Consider the following 23,126-nt stretch of genomic DNA (forward strand, 5'->3'; position numbering starts at 1 on the left):
ACTGTTCGAGGTTGTGGACAGGTTTCTTTTATACTGATAACAAGTTCAAACAGGTGCCATTAATACAGGTAATGAGTGGAGGACAGAGGAGCCTCTTAAAGAAGAAGTTACAGGTCTGTGAGAGCCAGAAATCTTGCTTGTTTGTAGGTGACCAAATACTTATTTTCCACCATAATTTGCAAATAAATTCATAAAAAATCCAACAATGTGATGTTCTGGATTTGTTTTCTCATTTTGTCTGTCATTGAAGTGTACCTATGATGAAATTTACAGGCCTCTCTCATCTTTTTAAGTGGGAGAACTTGCACACTTGACTAAATATTTTTTGCCCCACTGTACCTAATACACTCAGTGTATATACTACACAGTGTACACACAGTCTATACACACAGACTACTCTATGCATGCTGTACACACACAAACACACCTTTTTTCCCACGGAACTGTCTACAGTATCTTTGATCCCTCCTTCATAAAACACTCCTTTAATATAGCTATAGATGGAGGATCTAGTAGGACATTGTGCTCTCTTCAGAGAAGCCAACCCAGTTAGTGTCCTGATTCTCAACCCTTCTCCCAAAGTGAGAAGTATGGATTTATCAATGGTGGAAACTTCCTCCAGCCAATGCTTGAATCAAATCTAGGATGGGGAGTATGCCAGTGCACACTCCTGGAAGAAGAGAATCGGAACAGAGAAAGGGAGACAAATGCAGCACACTCCAGGGTGAAGCTACAGATCTTGGATCAGTTTTCCCTCTCCCTCATCATAAACTTAACCATTAGTGTAGAGAATTGGCCCAAAACTGACCCAAGAACAGCGTGTAGGGGCATCTTCACTGTACAACACAGTAATGTGACCCTCTCTCATTGCCCCTGGTTGTGCAGACAGCGAGATTCTGAATAACAGATCTAGTGATGGTACATTGCATATTCTCTTGAGTGTCGTGGCCTTAAGGTGCCTCTGTGATGTTTGTGTTGGCATCCCACTGGGGCACAAGGTTGAATCAGCCTTGTTTTCACGTCATTTCAACCCCCCAAAAATCGATTGATGACATTGAAACAACTTAAGAAGATTATTTATTTTTCAACCAACTTTTAACTACTTCTAAACTAGACGTTGAACTGACGTCTGTGCCCAGTGGGATCGTTGTTGTCTTTAGGTGTCATTTCTGCTCTCACAACTTTGAGTGCTTTGGTGGTTTCTTTTCTGAAGCATGGTGGTTTTTGGTGTCCAAATGTTGTTGGGTCAGGTGAGGTTGTTGGGTCAGGTGAGGTTGTTGGGTGATGTTGTTGGGTGATGTTGGGTGATGGTGATGTTGTTGTTGGTGATGTGATGTTGTTGGGTCAGGTGATGTTGTTGGGTCATTGGTGACGTTGTTGGGTCAGGTGTTGTTGGGTTGGGTGTTGTTGTTGGTCAGGTGATGTTGTTGGGTCAGGTGATGATGTTGGGTGATGGTGATGATGTTGGGTGATGGTGATGTTGTTGGGTCAGGTGATGTTGTTGGGTCATGTGTTGGGTCATGATGTTGTTGGGTCATGTGATTGTTGGGTCATGTGATGATGTTGGGTCAGGTGATGTTGTTGGGTCAATATTGTTGGGTCATGATGTTGTTGGGTCATGGTGATGTTGTTGGGTCATGGTGATGTTGTTGGGTCAGGTGATGTTGTTGGGTCATGTGATGATGTTGGGTGATGGTGATGTTGTTGGTTGTCATGTGATGTTGTTGGGTGAGGTGATGTTGTTGGGTCAGGTGATGTTGTTGGGTCATGTGATGATGTTGGGTGATGGTGATGTTGTTGGGTCAGGTGATGTTGTTGGGTCATGTGATGATGTTGGGTGATGGTGATGATGTTGTTGGGTCATGTGACGTTGTTGGTTTAGGTGATGTTGTTGGGTCATGTGATGTTGTTGGGTTAGGTGATGGTAATATTGTTGGGTCATGTGATGTTGTTGGGTTGGGTGATGGTGATGTTGTTGGGTTAGGTGATGGTAATATTGTTGGGTCATGTGATGGGTTGGGTGATGGTGATGTTGTTGGGTTAGGTGATGGTAATATTGTTGGGTCAGGTGATGGTAATATTGTTGGGTCATGTGATGTTGTTGGGTTGGGATGGTATGGTGATGTTGTTGGGTTAGGTGATGGTAATATTGTTGGGTCATGTGATGTTGTTGGGTTAGGTGATGGTAATATTGTTGGGTCATGTGATGTTGTTGGGTTAGGTGATGGTAATATTGTTGGGTCATGTGATGTTGTTGGGTTAGGTGATGGTAATATTGTTGGGTCATGTGATGTTGTTGGGTTAGGTGATGGTAATATTGTTGGGTCATGGTTAGAATGTAAAAACGTTGTGGTGTATTGTTTCCACACAAACAAGCACTGCTTACTTAGGCTTTTTGGAAAGAGGGTGGAACTTTGGATTGAAGACATTACCGTCCGTATTTTCAATGTCATGAACATGTTTTTCCTCCCCCTTTTAGCCAAAGCTCAGCTGAGCACTGACTGACCATTGACACAGACGCCAAGACACCGACAGGACATCCGTGAATGAAAATAGTTGATGGGCAAAGGATCTAATCATTTTCAGCAATTAATGCCAGAGTGATGTTTTATAATACTTTTTATTGGAGTTATTCGAAACTCAACAAGAGCATTGAAACTGTGCGTGTACCTAATGTTAAGTTTGAATTGGAGTTGTGTTTTGCACTTTAATGTTGTGTGTAATTGTTAACACTAAGTTTTTGCAACAGAATCATTAGCTGTGTTTTTGAAGTGTGGTCTATATTTCTAAAACAAGTTCTAAACAATGTTTTATAGGTCGTTGAGATGGAAATGTAATTATGACATGAATCATATATTTATTTTATTTTGACTAATGAAAGACAATCTTGCACCAAATTACAACCTTTGTAGCTCAGCACTGCCATGTAACGCGTTTTCCAATCAACTGTATTGTATTATGTGTAATTTAAAAGGGAAATAAACTATAATTCTGTTTTCTGGAAATAAAGGTTTCAACAAAACGTGTTGCCTCATGTCCACTTCTCTCTTAATATTTAATCATGAACACACTCGTATACGGTCCATGTGTCATAAATCAACTCACTTCAAACAGTAAATGACGATTCAAACACGAGCAATGTTTATTTTGGGCTCAATTCCAGCCATAGTGCTGAAAATCGGCTTTATAGCGCGATTGACAATTAAAGGGATCACTCTTAACATTTCCCCAAAAAATGTAATGACAAGACATGGAAAATTACAACATTGTCTCACTAATGCATTTCCACAAAATACACATGCGCAGCAGATTTGGCAACAACAAAAAAGCACATTATCCATACAGGTTGTTGCATGGAATCCTTTTAGCCTGGCATATTTACTTCACACAAAGTGGCCATCAATTCAAAACACACATTGCTGGACTGCACACCAGATCTGAATGCAGTTTGAGTTCTCATCAGAACTGAAAATTAGATCCCGGTCCGACCCAAGTCCGTAAAGCTTGAAGCCCGAGCCCAGGCCTGACATCACAGAAATTAAATGAGCCCAAAACAAAAGCCAGATTTCTAGAAAAATAAGTATAATGATTTAAATTGGTTTTGAGAACGAGGCGGGTGGCAGCACAGTGAGGAGACGAGGAAATAGCCATTGGAAATAGAAAAGGCGCGGAGAGAAACTCACCTTAGTTATGATCAACTGAATGATTAAAATATAGGCTAATGCAATTGAAGGCATGTATCAAATTCTTGCTTATACTGTATATCCCTAAATCATATGCAACCGTTATACAAATGTAAAGCAATAGTCCTGTGTGGTCACCTACATTATCATTTCAGCACCTTTTTGATTGGGACAGAGCCTTTGCACTGCTTTGAGACAAGCATGGGGGACTTGTCTAGATATATCAATCAGTCAGATTTTTGTTTTCACAGAATCAGTTTGGATATTTGGTAACTAGGCTGAGGGAAATGTTAGGTAAATTGATCATCTTTATTCTAGTTTGCTTATATATTAGCTGATCAGAAAATGTGTCTAGCATGTATATAAGTAGATTTTGATTTTCTCGCGTGAGTATTCTGTCCTACTCCTGAACAGAAGCCTCTGACTTGTCACTGAATCTCCATCTGTATATTTGGTTAATTGATCTCTGGCCGGACAAGTGGAAGTGGTAGATCATTTATTAGTTTGCTCATCTTTCACTGATCAGAAACATGTAGCATGCAATGTAGCCTAAACCAAGTGTATTAGTTATCTATTGACTCACGCAGTAGCCGTAGGAAAATAGCCTAGGCTCTATATCACAATCCCACTGAAACCCAACATCCTGACTCCCCATTTAATTGTAATGGTCGCATTAGCATGGAAATAAGTTAGCAGGGGCTAATAGACGAATCACAAATCTACAGCCATCAACATAGTGTTGTCCTGCCCATCTAATGTGCTTCCTTTTCTATCATCAGAATAAACTCATTAACTGGGATTGCTGGCTGGACAGTCCTGTCTTTAAAAGCTCTTCTATATAATGCTTCTGCGCTGTCTCGTATTGCTGCCCATCTGAGAGCTTCAGTAGATATGTGATCAAATTGTATGAGTAGATATGGATTTTTTATTTTAACAATATCCTCTCATCTCTTATTCATGCACTGATCTGCATAGGCTAATTATCAACTCAATATTGCCAAATAGGATATTATGTCATTCGTTGGAGGTTTTCTAGCAAGCTTAGTATCTTTGGTCATTTGACTGCTGTTGCAGTTATGATTCTACAGCCTACTCGGGGTTCACACTCTGTTGAGATATCCTATTGCTGAAATCCACTGAACGGCCTGTTTCGCAATTCACAAAAATGTAATTGCTGATCAAAGTTACTCTATCATTACTAAATATCAGTTTCACATAGTGGCCCAGACAAGCCGGCAATGTAGCACAGGGAGAACCCTGGTATAGTGATTATATTTTTAAATGCTTTGAAATAGCCACCTTGGTAGATTTGAGAAAATATTCATCCCTACTGTGTGGTACTTCAGTTTATTGATATTCAATTTGTAGTTTAAGTACATTTTATAACTCATGAGCTTCGTCTCAGAACCATTTATAACATGTCGGTAGTCCCTCTTTCAGTCAGGAATTCCTAACAAGGAAACAACAGGGGAAATCTGTCTCAATGATTGTTACCTCCTTCAGTAGTGCACTACTGGTTTGCTGCTCAGCATTGAAACATAAAAGCCATATTAAACCACGCAGTTACCATGTATCAGCTTGGGAGTACTGCAGAGACACAAAAGAACGACTTATGTACAAATCTGTGGTTTGACTTTAGAAAAAAAGTGACTGTTTTTCTCCCAGTCTTAGGATGACTTCACAAAGGCCATTTTGAAGGTGTGTTTCTTGTCCTCTTTCGTGCTGTCCTCTGGGTTTGGTGAGGGGGGTTTGTCTGGTGAGCCCTGGGGTTCTGAGGGGCTGTCTGGGGCATTGGGACTGGCTGGTTGCTCTGCCTTGCTTTGGCCCTCTACGGGTGGTGGAGGTGGGGCTGGGTCCGGCTGTGGAGCGAACAGAAGTGTCACAAAATGAAGATCTGGAGACTGGGGTGACATTTTGGCTGTATAAATTATGCCTCTAATTTGAGCCAATCGCACGTTGTGGCGCTTCCATGTGCTGTGCTGTCATTAATCCTACATAGCCATGCAAACATACAGGTCTAATGAGAAGCACCATCAGTAACTCAAATCTTAAAATGTATCAATCAATCAGTATTACATCACGGTCATGTAACAGGCCAGGGTTGTGTTCATTGCAACAGAAAACATGTTATTAGACCAATTCAGATAGGAACTAAACAAGAAAAATCTCCAAAGCCTGGAAGGTACTAATGAACACAACCCAGCTAAATAGAATTAAAGCGTACCCAAACTTGCTTCAGCCATTCAACCCCTTAGATAATAGAACAGCAGATTGATTGGCTGATGTCATAGAAGCCCTATTCATCAGAATGGAACAATTTGTCAGCCATCTTTGCTAGGATCGATGTTCAACTTAGCCCACCCAATCTACTTACCTCATCCCCACATTGTTTTTATTTACTTTTCTGCTCTTTTGCACACCAGTATCTCTACTTGAACATCATCATCGGCTAAATTGTAATTACTTCGCTACTATGGCCTATTTATTGCCTTACCACCTCAAGCCATTTGCACACACTGTATATAGACTTTTCTATTGTGTTATTGACTGCTTGTTTATTCCATGTGGAACTCTGTTGTTTGTCGCACTGCTTTGCTTTATCTTGGCCAGGTCACAGTTGTAAATGAGAACTTGCTCTCAACTAGCTTACCTGGTTAAATAAAGGTGAAATAAAAATTAAAATCTGTCCATCCGTGATCTCTCACCTCGCTAAAGCCCAGTCCGACGTGTCTCCTGTTCCTGCCTGACAGCTTCCCGTCCAGCCCCTGCTGGTACTGCAACTCCAGCTCAGAGTTCATCCTCAGGTCCTCCGCCCCTGCAGAGGACAAACTAGTGAAACACCAATCATACCAAATACAGTGCTATCTGGTCCCAGATAGTACTGCATTGATATGGGAAAAGGTTAGATTAGATGAGATAGATACATCTGTGAGTAAAGCATTTGAAAGGGGTGTAGAATAGGGTTGCCAAGATACCAGTACCTTGACAAGCCTTTTTCTATAATTCAAGAGGGTTACTCACCGCTGCGGACATGGGATGTTGATTTGTGATCTCCAATGACTAGACGTCCAGTGTGTTCTTTCTGCAGGACCAAATACAGTAGACATAATTCTGTAATACCAGCTCTGTTCCTCCTTTCACGATGCTATATGGATTATAAATTGTAGCCTAAGATAAAATGTTGGCTCAATCTGATACTGGAATAGAGGTAACCGTCAAGTTGAATTAACAGTTAACTGTGTTACAGTAATAATAGTCCAATACCAGACTGGCACACTTGATTCAACTAATCAGGGGCTTGGTGATTTGTTGACTTAGCTACATTTGAAATCAGGTGTTCCAGTAAGGGCCACAAATATGTGAAACGTCTAGTGGTCCCTGGTGAGAGGGTTGGGAAAAATAGTCTACATAGAATATGACCAAACAAACCTTCCCTGCGCCCATCAACCTCAAAAACTTCTGCTTCCTCTCGTTGTCCCCCAGATCTGCAGCTGCCCATGGAGTAGGTCCATCCTGCAAGAACAACACAGAATTGCCTACAGTACACAAGGAATGGGATCCCAACAGAACGTAGCCTAGGCCTTTTATTGCACCTTCGGCTCGAAGATCACACACTTCCCGCCCAGTTGGATTAGCTAAAGTCACACATCTTAATATGACGCTAACTAGCCACGTCATATGCCTAGTAGTAACAGCCTCGAGTTCATTTATATCAAAATAAATGTTTATTAAATTCACTTGCTATCTTTCTGGCAAGCTTCATCATGATGTGTCAAACTGGCCACCTTAAGGTGAACAAGTTAGCTAAAAAATAACACTTGTGATTTGTTGACCAGCGTTAAATAGTTAACTGTTTTACTCTATGGCTTTGTTGATCTGGGACGCATTATGTTACAGGCTGCATATCTAGTTAGGATGCAAGTTGACTGCATACTTCTTTGCTAAAGCAAACCAGACACGGGCCTTGCTAGCCGGTTAGCTGAACTGCAAGGCCTGTCCCGTTCAATGCATGTAACTATAGTTAACATACTTCATTTGGAGAACCAGGTCTTTTCGTCCCATGTCGATTCCCTTCAGAACTCATTTTCTTCGTAAATGTTTTTGTTTTAGCTAGCTAAATCCAAAATATTGACATAGCAGTAGCTGGCTAGCTATGCCACCATCAACAAACAGTTGCAGTTGTGAACCCAAACGGAAGCTAGCGATTTCAACTTCCGGTTGCGTTGTTTTCTTCTTTAAAATGTTATGGCAGACTACACCTATTGGTATATTGCCGCCACCTACTGTACGGGGTCTTGAAACAAAAATAATATATTCAAATGCAGGAAGGAGGATCATTTAAAAAATGTATCAAACAACCATCCCACTCCTTCAGTTACATTCAAATTGCATTCCTACAGGTGCCTGTGAGGATGGAACATTCAGCGACAGTCACACTCAAATGCCTATTTTCTTAGATTTCCTCTCTGTTTGTGATGTGCAGTTGATAACCAAACCAATAAACGCTACAACGTCCACTTTCTTAACATACATGTCAGGATCCCTCTGTTGACAAGGAACATCATCTTGTGTCTCTACTCCTACTACCATTATTTCTTCAACTTCACTCTTTTCTTTCACTGCTCAACAACTTCGGATAGGTGACATTCTGGACAGCCGTTATTCTTACCACCTCCATCACAGGACACTTCAGAAATTCAGGTGTATATTCACCACCACAATAGCAGCATTTAGGCTCAGCTGGCACATAATACTCCTCCCATCTACATATACTTGACACAGCCACGGCCTGTTCACCCCACTACCATCCAGAAGGCGAGGTCAGTACAGTTGCATCAAAGCTGGGACTGAGAGACTGAAAAACAGAGTTGAAACCACAGGTCCGGGACAAGGTAGCATGTCTGTTGAAACTGGTAAAAAAAAACAATTCCACTTCAATTCCCTCCAAGGATGGGTGTATCTTTGAATTTGCTGTCGAATGGCCTGCTCCTCCATTTTCGGAACACCAGTCCGCTCCCCCAAAGTGACCGCCACTCTCTCTTTGGGCACTCAGGAGAGTCCGCTGGGATGGTCCTAGAGACAGATAAGGTACACAGGTAATTCCTCTCTCTGTCTTCATCTGACATATTGGCACAGCAGTCAACGATGCCGTGTAGGAGCTCAGACCGGAAACACCATGTCTTCTCCTCCTTGATGGGTTTCACCACTAACGCCCTGGCAGCCTTGGAGAACTCTTGCTTTAAACTGAGCACTCCCTCTGTTGTAACCTGCTGTCTGTCCACTGAATAATTGCGGTCCAAGGCAGGCACTTGGAATTTAGCGACCATCCCCTGCTGGCCAAACATGTTCCTCTTGGGCATATGTATTTTAATGTACAGGGCATGTACACTTGAGTACACCAGTCACACTTCATCACCCAGAAAATAAAAGATCTAATTCATTTAACTAGAGATGAATAAATAGGCTACTAGAATTATTATATTACTGATTTTATTAAATCAATTGGTTGTAGTTATTCACATAGGAAGGCAAAAAAGGGGTTAAAATGTGCTCATTAATTTGACCAAATTTTGCAGCATATGTACAGAAACGGTTGATACGTTTTTTTAAAAACCTTTGAGATCCTTCAACAACCTCCAGGACACCTACAGCACCCATTGTCACAGAAAGGCCAAAAATATCAAGGACATCAACCACCTGAGACACGGCCTGTTAACCCTGCTATCAACCAGAAGGCGAGGTCAGTACAGGTGCATCAAAGCTGGGACTGAGAGACTGAAAAACAGCTTCTATCTCAAGGCCATCAGACTGTTAAATAGCCATCACTAGCCAGCCTCCACCCAGTACCCTGCCCTGAACGTAGTCACTGTCACTAGCTGGCTACCACCCGGCTGGCTACCACCCGGTTACTTAGAGTTACTGGCTACCATCCTGCACCTTAGAGGCTGATGCATTATGTATATAGACAACATTGTACGTAGCTTGATTCATGTGGCCTTCACAAAGACAAATCTGCCCGATTCCAGCCTTGCTGAAGCACTCTCAGATCATCACTGATCCGCCACCAAATTTCAGTGGGTGCGAGACACTGTGGCTTGTAAAATTTGGTGGAGGATCAGTGATGATCTGGGGGTGCTTCAGCAAGGCTGGAATCAGGCAGATTTGTCTTTGTGAAGGACACATGAATCAAGCCACATGCAAGGTTGTCCTGGAAGAAAACTTGCTTCCTTCTGCTCTGACAATGTTCCCCAACTCTGAGGATTGGTTTTTCCAGCAGGACAATGCTCCATGCCACACAGCCAGGTCAATCAAGGTGTGGATGGAGGACCACCAGATCAAGACCCTGTCATAGCCAGCCCAATCTCCAGACCTGAACCCCATTGAAAACCTCTGGAATGTGATCAAGAGGAAGATGGATGGTCACAAGCCATCAAACAAACCTGAGCTGCTTGAAATTGTGCCAGGAGTGGCATAAAGCCATCCAACAGCAATGTGAAAGACTGGTGGAGGGCATGCCAAGGCACATGAAAGTTGTGATTGAAAAATCAGGATTATTCCACCAAATATTGATTTCTGATCTCATCCTAAGTTAAAACATTAGTATTGGGTTGTTTAAAAATTCATATGAACTTTCTTTGCATTATTCGAGGTCTGACAACACTGCATATTTTTTTGTTATTTTGGTCAGTTGTAATTTTCTGCAAATAAATGCTCTAAATGACAATTAACAGCAGTTCAGTGTGCCTCCCAGTGACCCACTGGTGTTCATTGGTGATGAGGTGGCCTGTGATGATCCACTTTTCTTTTAGCACCTGGACACTTCAACCAGCAGTGGTGGCACAGTACCACAAGTGGTGAGTTAATGCCCTCACCCATGGCAGTACCTGAGACACAGGGAGTAAACGAGACCCCTGAGTCACTGACTTGAATCAATCATCATAATCATATAGCTCTGGTTTTACTATAAAATATATGAAAGTACCTCTGGCTTCCCGATGGCCACCAGCTGTTTCCTCATACCTTTGGCAATGTGCCACAGGTCATACTCATGCCAGATATGAGCCCCTCAAGTGCACCCTCACACTTGGATGCCTGTCAGTGGCCAAGGTTTCAATACTGCATCCATGGGCCTGTTAGTAATTATTTTATTATTATTATCCTTTAAAAAAAAGGTACCTACGTCCTCTTCATACATCTACCAAATACACACTTCCAACCCTCAGGCTAGCTAAAAAAAATATAGGTTAGGCTATAGCTTACCTCAATGTGTTGCAGGCATCTCTCTAATCCTTCCGTCTCCAAACAGTAACTATTCTTCACCTTGGTAACATGCACAGTCTCATGGGGGAGGATCAGGTGGGAAGCAGAGTGGCCTGGAGAAATCACACCATGCGTCTCCAGATACAATCAGTGGACTGTCACCAATTGTAGCCAGAATGGCCTACGTGTGGTGGGTCCACATGTGGTTAACCTCTCGCACAATGTAGATGCGCTGTTGGTTTGCAAACTGACGCAGCGACATGGGCACCAGGCTGAGGAGGTGACATGTTTCCACAAATGTGGAGTGGGAGCCACCAGTAAGGAAGACAGACTGCCGATGGCACTACCTGCAAACAACTTTCCCCACTCTGGTCTGGGACTCCCACTTCCTCCTGTGGCTCACAACACTGTCTCCATGGTGATGGCAAAACCCATTTATTTTCAGGGATGAACTGATGACACCAGCTCGACATCCTGGCTCATGGCAGACATTGAACAACTCCTTCAGCTTGCTATCAAAAGACTATGTATTTCTGATCTTGCACACACTCTTCGATTGCATCTCTTGGCTCGCACTGTGATGATTGTGTGTCTGAGCTCTCAGGTTCATACATCGACTCCTGGTCTTCAGTCATCTCACTCTCTGTCAGCTCTGTGGCCAACAGGGGCAGGACTTGGTTGTATACTGATGGTGGTGAGAGCAATCTAGCTGGGCCTCGAGTTCTTTAGTTATGGTCCCGGTGGAGCTCTTTTCCACCTCAGCACAGGAACAATCTGGCAACCAGGGGTTTGTTTGGCATGCTGTACTAACTGTTCTTTTCTGTTGGTGTAAAACTATTAAGGCATCTTAAGCTTTAGTTATATTCAAGAGTCACTGCATATACTGTATTGTCAATTTTATATACTGAAAATGCCATCAGGGATGACAGATTGTGTCTTGAAATAAACAAACAATAGCCTTAGAAATAACATGGATTTGCATGTACCTCCTCTTGCACAATCTCCAGGATGAAAACATTTTCATGGCTGACAATAATCATCCTGAAAACAAACAAATGTTTTATTAAGATTAAGACAACTGAACCCAAATATATCAGTTGGCGTTAACAAGCTACCAGTCATGTATGCTGTCAACACACACACAGCAAAGCAAATACAGGAAAATGCATTTTTCAGCGAACATTAGCTATGTCAACTTCAGTTGCACCACTCAGAGTAACAACAAAGTTATCCAGGGTCTAACCGTAGCCTAGTCAACAACAATCATGACTAGTGGTCGGTTAACGTTACCAGGCTCCGTTGACTCACGTCGCCTCAGTCCGACGTTTGGCTTGACTCCGAAGTCAGCGATGTTGATGATGGTCGGTAACTCCTACTGTACACCATAACCCTCGAAATTGAAGCTGGAGGGGCAAGTAGAGGGCTTCAACGTAGGTTTAGGACTCCTTTACATTCTGAGACTCTCGGTTGCCACATCGAACGTGTCCTTCTCAGCGAAGTGCTGCCTGCAGACCTTGCTAGGTCGAGCTGGCACGTCCTTCCTTTCTTTAGGACATGGGGCCACGTGTTCAAAAGGTCCTTGGACAGCCGATGGTACCTACCCGATATTTTTTTTTAATTGGAGCCAATTCGTACAGCCTAGCGCTATACAGTTCATGTCTGAATTACTCATTGTTGTTGTCATCATGTCCTTGTACTCTTCGATTCACTCTCCGCGCGAAAATTCAATACCAGACAATTTACTGATTCCTGCCAGTGACGCACTGGCGTCAGTCATTACTATGGCAATTAAAAATGGCGCCGACCATAGCTCAAATTAACCTCGAAGATCAAAATACTAAATACAGAGATGTTTTTATGTTAAAGTATTGCAATATATTAGTTGATTAATTACATATCTTTGCTTAGATTTACTTCCTAAAGTGTTTCCATTGCCCTTTTTAACTGTTTGATCATAATATCGTAATTCGAATAACATTTTATTTACATAGAACATTTTACAAAAGTAAATACCTTAAACCTACAACATGAGTGATCTAGAATTTATTTGCTTTCCTAAAAGTGATGTCCATATCCTGCATTTGTATTACCGACTCCTGCCAGATCTGTTACATTTTCTTCTTTTTGTTTTCATTCTGTTTTGTTTATTTGTGGACAGCAAGTATATGACTATCCAGGTTCACTTTGTGTCTGAAGCTTATCCCGCAGTGAGCACAGTTAAATGTCTCTCCTATGTGAGTCGATGTATGCTTTTTAAGGCTATATTTCTGTCTGAAGCTTTTCCCGCAGTCCCCACAGGTAAAAGGTGTCTCTCCTGTGTGAGTCAGTAAATGAACAGTTAGGTTTCCCTTATGGTTGAAGCTTTTCCCGCAGGCACCACAGCTAAATGGTTTTTCTCCTGTGTGAGTCCGTATATGCCTGTTAAGGGTAGCCTTCTGTCTGAAGCTTTTCCCGCAATCACCACAGACAAATGGTTTCTCTCCTGTGTGAGTCCGTATATGCATGTTAAGGGTATCCTTGCGACTGAAGCTTTTCCTGCAGTTATTACAGCTAAATGTTTTTTCTCCTGTGGAGGTCTGCATATGCCTGTTCAGAGTCCCCTTGCAATTTAATATTTTCCCACAGTCATGTGTTTTAGATGTGGTGCTGGGTTTCCTCAATGGTGGGTTGGGATCCAATGGTGGGCTTATGTCAAATCCTACTAGATCACTGCTTGCAGCTGAGCTGTGGCTGGAGACATTGTCTTGATTATCTCGAGGGTCATAAGGATTGTCGAGGTGGGTCACTGTGCCAAAAGGTTTGAGATCCAATTTTTTAGAGTCACTCTCTCTGTTCTCCACAGTCGTGGTTTGGGAAAGAGTCAAGGACTGAAGTAGGTCGTCCTGATCACAATCACTTTTCACACAGGAAGGAGTGAACATGAACTCTACAATGTCAGGCTCCAGCCCTTGAAGCTGCCCTGCCACCTGAGTGGTCCCGACTTCCGCATTTTCCTCTTTAATCTGCATGGGCTCGGGGTCATCCGTCCCCAGACTGGAGTTCCATTCCTCCTGGTCACATTGCTGCTGCACAGGGTTAACCTCCTCCTCAGAGACGGTAAGCGAGAACTGGAGGGAGTCTAATCTACATCGTTTCATCTCCGGTCTGATCCGCAGCAGTCTGCGTAGCCGGTCATTCTCCACTTTAGATCGGGAAATCTCCTCCTGGTACTCCGCTACCACTTTCTCTACTGCCCCCATAATCTCTACGGTAGCCACTGTTAAACGCGTATTAACAAACACACCCAAAGACTGTAATTTAGCCATTTTCAGTGGACTGAAAGTTAGGTATTCAGTTAGCTGCGTCTAAAATACACACAAGGAACGAGCATATTGCAAAATAAAAACAGACCTCCCTCTAATTCGACTTCCGTGTTATCTTCTTCTTTTGTGTATGTCAGCGGGTGTCAATTCCCGAAACGGACAACAGCGCTGCAAACTTGATAGAGTTCTAAACTGGAATAGAATAACAAAATAATGTTTTATAGTGTGAATGGCAGTTGCTGAATTTCCATCCAGATGTTCATGCGAATATTCCAAAATGATATGGTGTGTGGTCCTCCCACTACAATTTGGGAAACCATGCAGTTGATTAGGCTACAGATAAAATAAGTTATGATGAACTTCACAGGGTAGTGAGTGTATGGTGATCTTGATAGCCTACTCCTTTCCAATAAATATTGAGGGTCTTATTCTGGTGACATGATGATCGATGCTTGACTGCTGTTTGACAAATAAAAATCTATAATAATCTCATCATGTAGACTAGCCTACCGGTACAGCCTAGCTGACCCTAGCTGGCAATGGTTTGTTTGGGATTTGCCTCCTGATCTTTTTAGCAGCACATTCACCACTTTGTCAAACGGCTAACTCCACCCTGTCCACCCTCTCACAGCACAGGCCAAGGGCCTGATGCATGCAATGAACTACCCCAGCGCACGGTCTGCTCTGATGAATGTGTTTGCCCGATGCAAAAGGCCATTTTTAAACCATCTCGCGACCACTGCCTTGTCTATAGACTTCCCCCAAACAAACAAAAACTGACTCTCGGAGAATGAGTGCACAACTGGTAAATAGTCACTTATAGGCTACAGATGACAGTCAGGTGGTTATAGCTTCTATTGCAGTGATGTCAAAGGGCTCTGGCTAGTATTACTTAACCAGCTAGAAGGATGAACCTAATGTTAAAAGGTGCCTACCTCAACAGGATCAAAAATACACTACTATAATAGCTTTGCTTTACAGAGAGTAGGCTACTGAGAAAGACAGTGATGTGGCGCTCAGTGATGAGACTGAGGCAGGCTTCAATGCATGCAGGAGGAAGCGATTGTGAGTTTTATTGAGGTCCGGAACAAACACTGGTTGTGGCCCTGACTGATATGAATAGTATATAGTGTACAATTGAATCTCTCATGACCTGAACGTTATATCTGTATTATTTTCTGTAAATGTCATTGCTAATGCTTGATAATGTGTTTGCAAACCAAATTTCCCTGTGGGTATAAGTCATTATCTTACCTATACATTTTGGGGAAAATGGCTCCTCCCTGTGTGTTATTAATTGCTGATAGTTGCTGTTTTCCTCTCCAAGATAAGGTATCCTTACAGGAAAACAACCACTTGCTTTAAATCTTCTGAAGGACTTATTCAGGTAGTTTGAAAGTACATTCAGTATACAGTTCATGCATTTTCAACAGACCAACCACCATTCACATGTTAATTCCAGTAAGAGCGTGAGCATTTTCAAATGTCTTCCTGAGAGCGCAGCCCTCTACCCCTTTTCAGAATTCCCATTCACTGGGGTATCCAACACTCCTCTGAGGATGCTAATAATTTTGGTAATTGTTTACTGTGTTTTAGTTCAGCCGTTGATGAGTATCCTCACATGATACATTGAGTATTAGATTGAGACACATCGCTGCACATTGAGTAGAAGACAGAAGCAATGTATCAGATCTGATGAGTCCGTGGAAAAGAGCAGACACTCTGAACTATCCCTCTAAGATCCTAGGACCGACTAATGCTAATACTGCTAATAGTATTACTGTTCAGTCAGTCTACAGCATGGTTTCCACAAAACTTAACAGAACCGCATGTTCTCTCTCCGTCTCACTCCTTCTCAACATGAAAATGGTAGAAGAGGAGCAAGGCATGTTTGATCCGTCTGCCTGTTTTTGTCTGGCACATCGTTGCCGGGGAAACGTACATTTTTTGGACCCTTGTCATTCTTTTTGTATTTTCTCTGGCAATGAACAGCTCTTTGTAGTGTCATCATGAAACTTTCATTCCTACCCCCAGGAACAAAGGTTGCATTAGACTACCTGTTAAGTTCACTTAGCCCTTTCACACTACCCATTGGACTGTTGAGACTTAGAGAACGCTTCTGACAGCTGTCCTATGCCTTGTTAAGTCATTTATTGATCTGTAATATTTTGTATAGCTTTATTAGAGCTTTATTCCCTGTGTCATACTATTTTCTGTTCCCCCCCACAGTGAGTTTTGGGGGGTTGGTGCACAACACATTTCAGTGTTGTGACAGCTGTCTTCCTGAGCTCTCAGATGACTCTGGGCCTCATGGCAATAGAAATATATGTGTTTATGTGCCACAGCATCTACTACCTGAGCATAATCATTTCCAGGCATCTGCAGCTTGCCTTGGGGCTAAGCTGGGTTTTGAGTGTCAGTGTTGGTAGTGATCAACCTGGTACAAGGTTCTGTTAACAAATCCATTGCAGGACTATTCTTGAACCTCGAATTGTGGAAGGGTCTATTTGTTTTATTCCAGAGCAAAATGTACTGTTCTTTGGCCCACCCAGCCTCATCTTGACTCTTTCAGTCATCAGCATCCGCTCCTGTTATGGACGCGTGTACAAGAAAGCACACAGAGCTGCTGTGGTAAGCCAAGGTAACATCTGCTGTGCCTGTAGCACTGTAGCCTTTTACCTCTGCATGTTTCTACTACAGCTGCTGCCATTCTTATACCGTCTAACCTCGACACTACTAAATAAATAAAAAACAAATCAAATCAAGTTGTATTAGTCACACGCGCTGAATAAAACAGCTGTAGACCTTACAGTGAAATGCTTACCTACGAGCCCCTAACCAACAATGCAGTTAAAAAAATGAATAAGAAATAAAAGTAACAAGTAATTGAAGAGCAGCAGTAAAATAACAATAGCGAGACTATATACAGGGGGGTACCGGTACAGAGTCAATGTGCGGGTGCACTGGTTCATCAAGGTAATTGAGATAGTATGTACAGTTGAATTCGGAAGTTTACATAGACTTAGGTTGGAGTCATTAAAACTCGTTTTTCAACCACTCCACAAATTTCTTGTTACCAAACTATAGTTATGGTCGGTTACGACATCTACTTTGTGCACAAGTAATATTTACAACAATTGTTTTCCAGACAGATTATTTCACAGATTATAATTCACTGTATCACAATCCCAATGGGTCAGAAGTTTACATACACTAAGTTGACTGTGCCTTTAAACAGCTTGGAAAATTCCAGAAAATGATGTCATGGCTTCAGAAGCTTCAGATAGGATAATTGACATCACTGAATAAATTGGAGGTGTATCAAAAATCATGTAAACACCTTCAAGGCCTCAGGCGATGAAGAAACTAATTGTGAGAGCCACACTCAGACCTGCGATTTGAAGTTTGTTTAATGATACTTTCCTGTGGATATGTTGTTGTTTTTCTTCGAAAATGTCCAATGACATAAGGACAATCAGTGGACAATAGCGTCATATTTTTCACACAGTGGCAAAATATTTTCTTAAGTGAAACGGAGGGCCCTACCTGAATGTGTCCAATAGAAACTCTTGTGTACTGTTTGGACTAATGATTACAGCCCAGGTAGAGTAAGTTCGAATGAAGTTTATTCAACATTCTGACTTGTAATGGGACTGTTTGAATTTGACCCATTGAGGCTATGCCTATAGGCCTTACCACCCTACAGCCCAACGAAAATGCTCTACATACTACATATTCTCATTTTGAAACATCGGCCAAAAGTTTGCTTGCTACTGGGCAGTGGTCATAGGGCCCTGTGTTTTGGCTAACCATGTCACATAATATAATAATAATATAATAATATGACCTGGATTTGAACCATTAACCATTGTTTTAGGCCAAAAATTCAAGCAATTGCCTGAGGATGTTGCTGGACCATCTGACGTTAAAAGAAAAGCAGACAGGCTGATGAAAAAGCTTTAAATAAAGGTTAAAATCCAGGTCATGTGACATGATTAACCAAAACGCAGGGCCCTAATTTCATAGACACCCTGGTAAATTTGAGCTGTGCTGTCTAATTTTACCACAGGGTGGCGTAAGAGTAACTGAATTGTTACACAATTTTACGAGGAATATCTTCAAACGGAACTCATATTTCAAGTTTGAACTCCATATGCGCTATAATAGTCTAGTAATCCATCATCTTTGAAGGAACAAAAGAACCCTTACTAGTCATAACCATAATTTGAAGTCATTAGAAAACAATGGCATGTCTTGACTAACCAATTTTGTATTTTTATTCTTTCAATACATTTTTATCATTGCATATGGATCCACCTATAGACTATCAGTTAGAGAAGGTGACGTTTACAACATCTGATAACAGTAACCTTTATAAAAGTTGAGTAGTAGGCCTAGCAACGAAAACGTCCGTGATTGGGTCGAAATTGCAGAACAGTCCCACTGGGCACAGACATCAATTCAACGTCTATTCCACGATGGTTCAATGTAATTTTATTGAAAATACATTGAAACAACGCTGTTTCAACCAGTGGGGTGTAAGACCCCAAATAGGCGTGATTTACCTTTTCCAGAAGCGACTCGTATTTTAACAGCTGATTCAACGGGTTGACAATGAATTTAAAAAATGTCGATGAATAACAAATGTATTACAATTCTTGAATTGCTCATAGGCTATGAGTTGACTTTAAAAAGTTTGTGAAACGTGCCTATTATATTGGAGTAGGCTATTTATCTAGCCAACATTTAGAAAGAGGCCAAACATCATTTCACTACGTATTAGCGCTGTCATTATATTAAAATATAATTATTCGACAAATATTTTATGCAAAAATGTCAACATATCATGATATTCTTCTTAGTGAAATGTATCCAAAAATGTTTATACAAACGAATGAATTAAACAAGTCACCCGCCAAAACAATATTTGTTTTAGATGGCCACTTTGTCAAATGTGTACCAAGAATGACGTTGACATTTAACAACCAAAGCAAGTCTGGTTGCATTGGCATTTCTAAAGTAGCGGTGGTTTGATTTCCTTATCAAATCGTTTATTATAAGAGACAGATTTTATAATTCACCTATTATAAATAACCAAAAGGAGAACTTGTTTTACTGATAAAGCAAAAGAGCCAATGAAGTTATGCACCGTGGTTATAGTATTTTGAAGCACAAATTAATAATTAATGGACCTATTTATAAAACGTTGCACACACACATTCTCTCTCACACACAGCCCTCTCACACAGCTCCCTCTCCCTCTGTGTCTCTCCCTCTGTGTCTCTCCCTCTGTGTCTCTCCCTCTGTGTCTCTCCTTCTGATTCTTCATTCTTACTTTCTCCTTTCTTTGCATCCGTCGGAGAGAGGGAGTCCTGTCCGTTCCGACAGCACTGAAAACTCACTCACTTCGCCTCACTTGAGAGATTGTTGCACGACGGGAAATGCTTAAACTGTATATGACATGGTCGCTCAAATTGATAGCCAAGATTGACTAGCTGAAGACGGATAAATTAAGTTATCAACGCGCCTCAATTCTGACAAGCGAAACCCACTTTGCACAACGGAGATTTAATTCAGTGGCCCATGGCCACACAAGTTAACCTTGTTGCATTTTCCACCGATACAGACAACAGTGATATGATTGTCCTTTGATAACACAACGGGATACCCACAGACTGGATGTGGCCCTACATCAAGCCAAGGTAACAATAGCCATAGGCTATGTTGATGTTATATCTCAACATTTACATTAATATGATGCTTTGATTGGCTGTCTGTTTTCCCCAGTCGAAACCCCCTGCATCATAAGTTCATCATAGGTTCAGGTTTTATCATTGAAATAGATTTTTTTCATTAGGTATTGAATTGACCAAATATAGTGATATTTTGTCAATGTTGTGAATATAGCTACGTTAGTTGAGTGTTTTAGTCTGAACTACTTGGCTAAACTATAAGCTTTGCGAGCGAGCCCTGCGGCGTGCAGATGGCTGGTAAGTTATTGTAGTCTACTTTAGTAGGAGGTAGTTTCCTGTTCGGCCACATAGTGGTACTATTCATTGGAAACGACGTGCGCATTTCTTGCCACCACCTTAAGTGTAAATGCCTTTCAGAGTTGATTCGCAGTGCGCTCGCGAGTCCCGTGTGCTTCGGCGGCATGTCCAAATCAGAATGAATTTGATACAGTTCTAATCAACTGGAAAATGGAAATATTGTTAATGCTGTCTGCGGAGTAAACCATTACTCTCTCACAAGGTTACTCTCTCGGGTCACAGAAACTGACCCTAAAATAATGCGTTGTGAGTCATAAGTTAAAATAGACGTAACCCTTCGTTCTGAAACGGATCCATTGGGAGACAATACTGAAGAAACAAGAAATTGGTCCCAGCGGAGAACACGGTGCGACGAAAGGAGAACTTATTTAAGTAAGTTGTTTTCAATTGGAATTGATTGCCTCTAGGCTATATATTCTACATGTAAATGTATTTTTCGTGTTTTAGTTGAAAACAGCCTGGAGCCTATAGACTGGATTCATTTTCTCTCTAAATTTGCTTTTGACTTAGCTAGCCTACTAGCAATACAACTCCTATTAAGCATATGGTAGCAAATAACGAAATGTAATGTAATTCATTAATGTCATATCTTATGCATGTTATAAAGAGCAGCGTTAATTTAGTCACGCTCCATACATCATTTCCTAAAAAGTCAGAAGTGTACATCTTGCCTTGCACTTGACAACAGCCTAATTGGTGAGAGTGAAAGTCACGGTGAGGAATCATGGGGTGAACTAAATGATACGTTGACATGTCAGGGTATAGGAGGACAAGGCGCACATAACCACCGTAGCCTTTCTGGAAAAGGGAGATAGGTCATCACTTTAGGGTGTTCCACACATTTAGACGCACTCAAGTTCTCAGATAACGCGTCTAGAGTGCTGCACACGCAGTGATAACGTTTTAATAGAGAGCCCTCGTATGCACTGACGCCAAATGAATGCACGACGCGTGCAAAGTGATGTTTAAAACCACTAAAAAGGAAATGTAGTTGATTGTGGCAATATCCGGATAATTGCTTGAAAGATTAATTTTTTTCGTCCCTTAAACTTGTTGATACTGGGAGTGACAACCAGTTAGGCTATAAAGGGCACAACGTTCCACTCAAGTTGTATTCTAAATAATCTACAATTGAAATGCAGTAGCCTTATTGCCATTTGGACACATTTCGATTGTTTATCCTGATTTAAACGGTGCCAATACTCTTCAGCGAAGGTTAATTGTCTGTACTCTTATGCATGGTTGACCAATTGAGAAGCACATTCCCGTTGTAAAATAGTGTCTGTTTGAAAAACAATCTGACGACGGGACCGTCCACGGACCGCGGGGCTGAAGTTGATCTCGTATGGCATTTTGTTTTGAGCAGGTGCTCTGGGTTGAAGTTCCCTCATAAGGTAAAGTGGCATTAGAGTGCAGTACACGTCCAAATGGCAGATTTATAAATAGGCTGCCAATTCAGCACATTGTCCCGGGACGGCATTTATACAAGGGCTGTGCTATCCACTGTCTGGGAAACCTTAGAGTCACTGCGCACTTGCAACTCGCCTGGATTTAGCCAACCTACTGTTGCATTATATCGACCATTTGAGTTGACCGTTCATTTGTCGTTTATTCAGCAGTCAATTCTGATATAATTTGACACAAATGAAGCATTCGTTATCCTTTCGCACTGAACTTTTACAGTAGCCCATAAACCTAAGAATTAATGTATTTTATTGAATTGGTCCCATCATACAAGTGCTTATAGATTGGCGCTTATAACTTTCCCCAAATTAGGCTATCATGTCCAACTATTTATGCCTATATTTAAAAAACACATAGGCCTAAAATGAAACATACTTTAAAGTAAAGTAATACACCTTGCATTGAGAACTGTGACTCATTATCTCATATTTAGGCTATGATTAGCAATTGTGTTTTTGTTGTTGTGGATAAATGTATATCAAAAGCCATTTCTGGATATCTTTGGTTAAACTAATACTTTTCGAGTTGTGCAGAGTTTTTATGCTGGTGGAACAGAATAAAATGTACCGCTTGCTGTGCAGTGCTGTCTGCTCACTGGGGATGTTTTGGTGCTTTCAATCTTGAAGTTAATTTGAAGATAGGCCTACTGTGTCGATACTGAGCATTTATAAAATATTAGCATTACATATAAAGTAGTTCAATATGCATTAGGCTAAACATGAGTTCAGGTCCTCACCAATTTTGAGAAACACCAGAGGATCTTCTCCCATAGACCCTTTTCACATGAACATTCCAGAGAGATGTTGTCCTTAAACTATATTGTACCCAATAGCTGTCATTTTTACTTATGATTCTGACTTCCATCTTATTTTTCCTATTATATAAAAATGATAGGATCATGTTGTTTTAGTCGGAGATCCTATATAAGTCTTATATTTAATAATGTGGTTTTAGAAAATGTTTTCCCCAATCTAACTGAAAGATGCAATTTGCATTGTGATTGTGTAGAACATATAATTGGGCATAAAACTACGGTTCTGATCTTTTTCTCGAAGTTCACTGCAGTTGGCCTTCAAAACACACTGTGTTTTTGAGCTTGTTTCCCTCAGATTATATCAGAACTTCAAAATCATTGAAACATTTGCTGTGACTTGTAAATGAATAAGGATGAAGAGTTATTTTCAGAAATCTCTGATAAGGCCGTCATTGTAAATACGAATGTATTCTTTACTGTCTCGCCTAGTTAAATAAAGGTGAAATAAAAATACAATTAAATACAAAATGAAAATGAAAATAAACGCTGACGTCAAAAGAGTTTCCATTTGCAGCAGAGTGAAAGAGTAGATGTAGTGAGAGGACCTTTTGGC

The 23,126-nt window shown here is 41.3% G+C and overlaps 3 protein-coding genes and 1 long non-coding RNA gene across 30 annotated transcripts in view; 2 read left to right on the top strand and 2 right to left on the bottom strand.

The window, feature by feature from the left end:
- The first annotated feature begins 1,324 nt into the window (after positions 1 to 1,324).
- LOC127912069 (uncharacterized) lies at positions 1,325 to 3,559 on the top strand. Of its 20 annotated transcripts, XR_008080483.1 has the most exons (6): positions 1,331 to 1,348; positions 1,419 to 1,492; positions 1,659 to 1,695; positions 1,734 to 1,806; positions 1,919 to 1,960; positions 2,138 to 3,559. It is a non-coding gene; the product is annotated as an uncharacterized LOC127912069 (long non-coding RNA). The 20 variants fall into 20 exon arrangements; XR_008080482.1 differs by lacking the exon at positions 1,659 to 1,695 and having other exon boundaries at positions 1,325 to 1,348; XR_008080484.1 differs by lacking the exon at positions 1,659 to 1,695 and having other exon boundaries at positions 1,419 to 1,474.
- LOC118359348 (small acidic protein) lies at positions 3,119 to 7,893 on the bottom strand. The gene is made up of 5 exons (XM_035737871.2): positions 7,714 to 7,893; positions 7,113 to 7,196; positions 6,705 to 6,765; positions 6,389 to 6,498; positions 3,119 to 5,542 (listed from the first exon to the last, which is right to left on the bottom strand). The coding sequence occupies exons 1-5, from the start codon at positions 7,765 to 7,767 to the stop codon at positions 5,351 to 5,353; spliced, it is 501 nt and encodes a 166-aa protein (XP_035593764.1). The 5' UTR covers positions 7,768 to 7,893; the 3' UTR covers positions 3,119 to 5,350.
- Positions 7,894 to 8,032: 139 nt separating this feature from the next.
- Positions 8,033 to 14,381, bottom strand: LOC118359349 (zinc finger protein 180-like). Of its 8 annotated transcripts, none has more exons than XM_035737881.2 (5): positions 12,252 to 14,381; positions 11,930 to 11,984; positions 10,944 to 11,717; positions 10,666 to 10,813; positions 8,033 to 10,567 (listed from the first exon to the last, which is right to left on the bottom strand). In XM_035737881.2, the coding sequence occupies exon 1, from the start codon at positions 14,246 to 14,248 to the stop codon at positions 13,088 to 13,090; it is 1,161 nt and encodes a 386-aa protein (XP_035593774.1). In that variant the 5' UTR covers positions 14,249 to 14,381; the 3' UTR covers positions 8,033 to 10,567; positions 10,666 to 10,813; positions 10,944 to 11,717; positions 11,930 to 11,984; positions 12,252 to 13,087. The 8 variants fall into 8 exon arrangements, with proteins under 8 accessions (XP_035593774.1, XP_035593773.1, XP_035593769.1 ...); XM_035737880.2 differs by having other exon boundaries at positions 10,944 to 11,763; XM_035737876.2 differs by having other exon boundaries at positions 10,944 to 11,777.
- Positions 14,382 to 20,011: 5,630 nt separating this feature from the next.
- Positions 20,012 to 23,126, top strand: part of LOC118359350 (transcription factor SOX-6) — a 216,043-nt gene continuing 212,928 nt past the window's right edge. Inside the window, exon 1 of the mRNA XM_052480705.1 lies at positions 20,012 to 20,667. The gene's annotated coding sequence lies outside the window, so the exon portion shown is untranslated. The remainder of the gene's footprint in view (positions 20,668 to 23,126) is intronic.

The sequence above is a fragment of the Oncorhynchus keta genome, chromosome 26, assembly GCF_023373465.1.
Source record: "Oncorhynchus keta strain PuntledgeMale-10-30-2019 chromosome 26, Oket_V2, whole genome shotgun sequence".
Lineage (NCBI taxonomy): Eukaryota > Metazoa > Chordata > Actinopteri > Salmoniformes > Salmonidae > Oncorhynchus > Oncorhynchus keta.

What these genes read in the sequence shown, in the direction of transcription:
- LOC118359348 (XM_035737871.2), bottom strand. Translation starts at nt 7,767, where the DNA reads ATGAGTTCTGAAGGGAATCGACATGGGACGAAAAGACCTGGTTCTCCA. An exon ending in GACCTGGTTCTCCAAATGAA is followed by an intron (nt 7,197 to 7,713) that starts GTATGTTAACTA and finishes TTGTTCTTGCAG; the next exon opens with GATGGACCTACTCCATGGGC. An exon ending in AACATCCCATGTCCGCAGCG is followed by an intron (nt 6,499 to 6,704) that starts GTGAGTAACCCT and finishes TGTCCTCTGCAG; the next exon opens with GGGCGGAGGACCTGAGGATG.
- LOC118359349 (XM_035737881.2), bottom strand. Translation starts at nt 14,248, where the DNA reads ATGGCTAAATTACAGTCTTTGGGTGTGTTTGTTAATACGCGTTTAACA.